General features: G+C 38.0%; 1 protein-coding gene across 1 annotated transcript in view; it reads right to left on the bottom strand.

The window, feature by feature from the left end:
- Positions 1-6,117, bottom strand: part of LOC106468295 (polyhomeotic-like protein 2) — a 54,099-nt gene extending 47,982 nt beyond the window's left edge. Inside the window, exon 1 of the mRNA XM_013928714.2 lies at positions 5,639-6,117. Coding sequence (XP_013784168.1) covers positions 5,639-5,952 — 314 coding nt within the window. The 5' untranslated portion in view covers positions 5,953-6,117. The remainder of the gene's footprint in view (positions 1-5,638) is intronic.
- Between the last annotated feature and the right edge of the window lie 311 nt (positions 6,118-6,428).

The following is a 6,428-nucleotide window of genomic DNA, read 5'->3' as shown; positions in this document are numbered from 1 at the left end:
TGTTGTTAAACTAATTTTCACAGAATTTCAAAAAAAAATATTCTAAAGATGTGTGTACATAATTAAACGTTACTTGCGGGAAGTAAGGTGTTGTTAAACTAATTTTCACAGAATTTCAAAAAAAAAAATTCTAACGATGTGTGTGTACATAATTAAACGTTACTTGCGGGAAGTAAGGTGCTGTTAAACTAATTTTAACAGAATAAAAAACAAAAGAAATAAAGATGTGTGAACATAACCAAACGTTATTTGCGGGAAGTGTTGTTAAATCAATTTGAATAGGAATTCCATAAAGATTATCTACAGACGTGTCACCATAATCAAACGTTACTTGCGGGAAGTAAGGTGTTAAACCAATTTTAACAAATTTAAAAATCAACAAATACAGATGTGTTAACATAATTAAACGTTACTTACAGAAAGTAAGATGTTGTTCAACCGTTTTTGACAAGTTTTTCAAAACATTATTTACAGATATGTGAACATAACTAAATATTACTTGCGGGAATTAAGGTGTTGCTAAGTCGATTTTAACAGCATTTAAAAAAAATTCTTAGATGTGGGAATACAATTAAACGTTACTTGCGGGAGGTAAGGTGTTGTTAAACTGAATTTAACAAGTTTCCACCCACCCCCAAAAAAACTATCTACAGACGTGTGAATATAGTTAAACATTACTTGCGGGAAGTATTTGTTTGTTTGTTTTTAAATTTCGCGCAAAGCTACACGAGGGCTATCTGCGCTAGGCCATCCCTAATTTAGCAGTATAAGACTAGTGGGAAGGCAGCTAGTCATCACCACCCACCGCCAACTCTTGGGCTACTCTTTTACCAGCGAATAGTGGGACTGACCGTCACTTTATAATGTCCTCACGGCTGAAAGGGCGAGCATGTTTGGTGTGACGGGAATTCGAACCCGCAACCCTCAGATTGCGAGTCGAACCCCCTAACTACCTGGCCATGCCGTGCGGGAAGTAAGGTGTTGCTATTTTAACAAGTTTTCCCCAAAAAACTGTCAACAGATTTGTGAACATAGTTAAAAGTCGCTAGCGGGAAGTAAGGTGTTTCTAAACTGATTTTAACACATTTCCAAAAAAGTATCTATACGTATATGAAGATACACTCTTTAACGTTACTTGCGGGAAGTAAGGTGTTGCTATTTTAACAAGTTTTCCCCAAAAAACTATCAACAGATTTGTGAACATAGTTAAACGTTGCTAGCGGGAAGTAAGGTGTTGTTATACTCATTTTAACAGATTTCCAAAAAAGGTATCTATACGTATATGAAGATACACTCTTAAACGTGTTGTCAAACCGATTTTATTGTTGAGCGTTGTATATCCAGTGAAGATTTAGTTTTTGCACTGGAAATGTGTAACATCTTAAAGGAAGGGCGTAGCACTACGCTATTGGAATTCGAAGAGTAAACTCGTCTTTTCTTACTTAAAATCAGTGATGGAAATGGGGATACACGCCGTGCACCTAGTTCCCAGTTTGCATTATTTTCCCTATTGGTCATGTTTAGTACTACTGAAGACGCTTATTAACCCTATCGTCACGGGTCAAAGGCCGTGTCATCGCGTTTGTTGACTTACACTCAAAATTTTATTGAACTAACTATTTTATGAATTTATGTCAATAAGTTTGGTGTCAAATTGTAGATTATAATTCAGATTTTTGTATTATACATTAGTAAATTTCTTAATTTAAAAGTAAATATTAAACGAACACACCTATATATTGATTTTGTGTGTTACGCGCTATGTTGAAAACAGCATTGGTTCAAATTAGATGTTTGTGATGTCCAAATACAAAGTTTGTTTCCTGTGAATTAGGATATCAAATTACCGATATTGACAAGCTAGAATATAAAATAAGAACCTCCTGTCTTTTCTATTTGCTTTTGTATACCTACCACCCACTGCTCCTTATAAGCGTGTACCATGTTCCTAAGACCCATTTTCTTCCCTGCTTATAATAGTAGTATTTATACCTTAGGTAGCAAGAAATATGATATTCATATATAGGTGGGATCATAATTAGGACTGAAACATCAGTTTCAGGAAATAATTATTACTTATTACTCCCCGCCTTAAACCCCCACCCCCAGTGGTTTGTTTGTATTAACCTGATTTACTTGATTTTTTTATCACCTTACTTTCTGTTTCTTTAGGAGCAACAACCTTGTCACAACTAACTTTAGACGTTAAGTTATTTTATATGCGGAACATTATGTCCTTTAGCTTATAAATCTGCGTCTAATTTTTAAGTTGATTTCTTAGAGCTGCTTACGCTTTTACACGTGAAGTTTGTCAATAGAGATTAAATCTAACAGCCAGAGTAACGAGTAATTCAGCGCATACCTCTCTCTTACCACGTTTACGTTTTTCTTTTTCGATATTCACGTGTTTACCTTAATTTTAATTGTGTGTTTAAGACGTCTTTTGTTTCTGACCTATTTTTCCGAAATTTGAATAAATCATCTCTGTTGAGTTACGCTCTCTTTCCTTTAGATTAAATACTACTGTAACAATTGTGTTTTCTTAATAAATAAAACACGGTGCGTTGAACACAACGGAATATTTTTATACCGTCACGTCGAAAATAAGAGAGATGACGTGAAGTTGGAAGTTAATTTATTCTCTCAACAGGTTTCACAGATCACTGGTTTTAATGTTTGTAATTACATGCATCTAGTTTAGTGTCCTTACAGGTATAATTCGGAGTAACGTACGAGTCCACGATAATAACATATTTAGAAAGAGATAAGTAAATTAATTTACTGTGTATTTTTTGCTGCAGAAAAAAAGTTACATAGCTGTTACAACATTGCCTTATATTTACAGTTATATTACATTTATTTGAAAATAATCAATATAAGTAAGTGTAAAAACTAATAGTTATTCGTCTAGCTTGTTGTTTTTCGGCAGAATGTTTTACGCTTTACGTGTCGAAAGCGAAAGTTTTGTTTCGACCAAATTTTATTAGCAATAATTCAAGAACAGTTGAGTAACTTGATGAACCCAGAACATACACTTAACTGTCTTTTTCCATACTTTTGAATACTGGTCAGTTTATTCACTTCCCTTGATCGCTATCCCCCCCTCACACACATCCCGATAGGTCAGCAGTAAATTTAGGACTTACATCGCTAGAATCCGGGGGTTGATTCCACGCGGTGGACAGAGCCCATATAGCTCATTGTGTAGTTTTGAGTTACAGAAATAAAACGAGGGCGTATTTATTTTAAGAGATAGTTTGTTTATTTGTTTATTTGCAGTTAAGCACAAAGCTGCACAATGGGCTATCTGTGCACTTCCCACCACGGGTATCAAAACCCGGTTTTTAGCGTTGCAAGTCCGCAGATTAAGAGAGAGAGAGAGACAGAGCTGTATAGTTTTGTTTGTTTCTGTTAGAAGAATACGTTCTCTTTAAAATATTATTAAAAACTAACATAAATTTTAAAAGTAGAACTTAGGTGTGTTAAGAATATATTTCCCAAAAATCTACAGGAGGGCTATCTGTGCTAGTCGTTCCTAATTTTGAAATCGTAGACCTAGAGGGAAGGTAGCTACTCAACATCACCCACCGCCAACTCTTGCCAGACTGAATAGTACGATTTAATCATTCCTGTTATATTACACCCACATCCACAATTTTAGGGGCGCGATTTTTTTCTTCTTTTATGGTAACGGGACATGAACCACGAAACCTCAGATCCACAGTCTAGCATGCCAACCACTGAGTCGCGTTAGGCCCGCGAACAATAGATAAAAAAGAATGTTCTGTTTGAGACATTCCTCGAAAAAACAAAAAACAACAACAACAACAACAACAACAAACATCAATTTTGCTTGGAAGTAACAAATAATTTATAATTATAAATATTATTTATAATTATAATTATGAATCACAATCTATAATAAACCAGATGAAACGAGCATTTTGCAAAGGTAGATCTGCCTTTTTTTTTCTGGTGGTTAGGGGGCGCTCAACTCGCAATCAAATCCCTGTCCATTGTCGTAAAAACCAATTTTGAAGTGGTCAGGCCATTGCCTCATTTGAAAAAAAAAATTAATGCTATGGGACTGAATCTTGAGCTCTTTTAACTACAGCTACTGTATAATGTATTGAATTCACAAAAAGCAAGTTTTAATACGTACGTTGTAACCACACATGCGATGAAAAAGTGGTCAGGTCATGGTCAGACTGGCCTTACCACCTCCTACGGCTCTGGCGTCACAGAACATGCTCGCCCTTCCAGCCGTGGGGGCGTTATAATGTGACAGTCAATCCCACTATTCGTTGGTAAGAGAGTAGCCCAAGAGTCGGTGGTGATGACTAGTTGCCTTCCCTCTAATCTATCACTGCCAAATTAAGGACGGTTAGCGTATACAGCCCTCGCGCAGCTTTGAGCGAAATTCAAACAAACTCCTTTTTCAGTGGGTAGGGAATTTATACACCAATGAAAAAGGAATGTTTACATTAGAAAGCGTTCGGGTTATCGAGTTTCCTAGTTTATGGTTATTGTATCGGCCTAGCTGTTACATTCGGTTTTCACCGGTCCGTTTCTTTATCTTAAACAACCTACTTCAGCACAAAATGGGAGTCCGCGAGACGATCTCGGGATCCTCAGCCGGTGTCGAAATATTTTCTTTAAAACTACTCTGACACCGGACAATAGAATATTTGTTCAGCGAGAATTTTATTTGGTGCAGTAAATATGTCTATACAACGTTGTCAATGAAGGTGAGGAACACAGCATGGCCATTATTTAAGATGTCATTAGGTGAGGATCCTGATCGAGGATATCAAAGATTTTGGAAGGCCTCAAGCTAAGCTATTTGGAATTGGTTTGATTTATTTGGAATTTAGCGCAAAGCTGCGAGAGGGCCATCTGCGCTAGCCGTCCCTAATTTAGCAGTGAAAGACAAGAGGGAAGGCAGCTAGTCATCACCACCCGCCGCTAACTCTTGGGCTACGCTTTTGCCAGCGTATAGTGGGGTTGACCGTCACATTACAACGCTGAAAGGGCGAGTATGTTTGGTGGGACGGGGATTCGAACCCGCGACCCTCAGACTACGAGTCAAGCACCCTAATCACCATGCCGGGCCACCTATTTGGAAACCCTTTATTTACGTTAATTTAAATAAATGCATGTGTGTGCGTATATATATATACTCACGTGTACTCTCGTTATACTGTGGTTTACCGAGAGTAGAGAACTCGCATAAAATATTTGTTTTTTAAAAAACGACATGGTCTTTGTGTAATATTTTCAAACACTACGAAATTTCCCAGCAGTAACTATACAGAACGATGTCACACGGATTCCTAAACCTACTATTATATTTTAATAGAGACTTCCTGGTAAGAAAATTTAAAATGGATTACGTTTACAGTAAGGTATAAATTCCAGGTTCATTACAATACTAGTATAACCATCGAAAAAAAAATATATACTGTCCAACAGCACTTATTACAGGTTCTACTTACTTAACAAACAAACAAAAAAAAAGATGAATATCAAATATTGAATCTTATATGGTAGTTAATAATTAAACATGTTTTACATGGCTCAAGAATAACACACAATCTTGTAGCAAAATAAGTTGTTAGTAGTTCGAGATAAATCTTACCTTTCCTGGCTGTTTTGGTTGTTGTACTTCGCCGCGAGACTTCGCATGAACTCGCTGTAGTTTCTAGTCATCATTTCCATTTGTTTCAATGCTGATGCTCCACAAGCCAGACCCGTGGAGGACGGAGGAACCGGTGTGCGGAGCCCACCGAATCCGAGGCCAACGGCTGAAGGGAAGGCTCGGGCAGGATTCGGCGAATGCGGTGAAACGGACGGCGAAGAAGACTCAAACTCCGGGGAGAGTCGCTCTGGCTTTAAGGGAAGCGGGATGGTCTCTACAGAAAATGCAGAAGCAGGCAACGTGTCTGTGGGCATGTCGTTTGTTCGAGAAGTGGCAGAAAGTGAACTGAAACCGAGGGCTTCGAGCTGCCGCTGACCTCCACCAGGGGGTGCCTTGTAGTCAGTGCCTGGAGGACAAATCCCCTCTGCACTAGCTTTGTTTGTATTGTTTCCGAATTGTGCCCCACGCGACGATCCCCGCTGATCTGTGGAGAGATGGGCCATGAAAAACAATAATTTACTGAGGGTTTAATCTCGATTAGCAATATATTTTTTTTTATTTCATATATATATTATTAAGTTTCCGATATTAATCTCCTCAACGCTAACGCGGATTCCCATTGTACGATATACCCTTCTTATCTTTGGTCGTTCGTACGCATGCAAGACCATTTTAAAATCAGTGGAACGTTATGAACACAGAAGCTTAAGCAGCTCGGGAATGACCTAAGCGTGCACACGAGCGTTACAGGTCAACGCGCACGCACGCGCCCACGGACGCAGTGTAAGAA

This window comes from Limulus polyphemus, unplaced genomic scaffold (genome assembly GCF_000517525.1).
Source record: "Limulus polyphemus unplaced genomic scaffold, Limulus_polyphemus-2.1.2 Scaffold2952, whole genome shotgun sequence".
Taxonomy (NCBI): Eukaryota; Metazoa; Arthropoda; class Merostomata; order Xiphosura; family Limulidae; genus Limulus; species Limulus polyphemus.
This window is presented reverse-complemented; position numbering and strand designations above follow the sequence as displayed.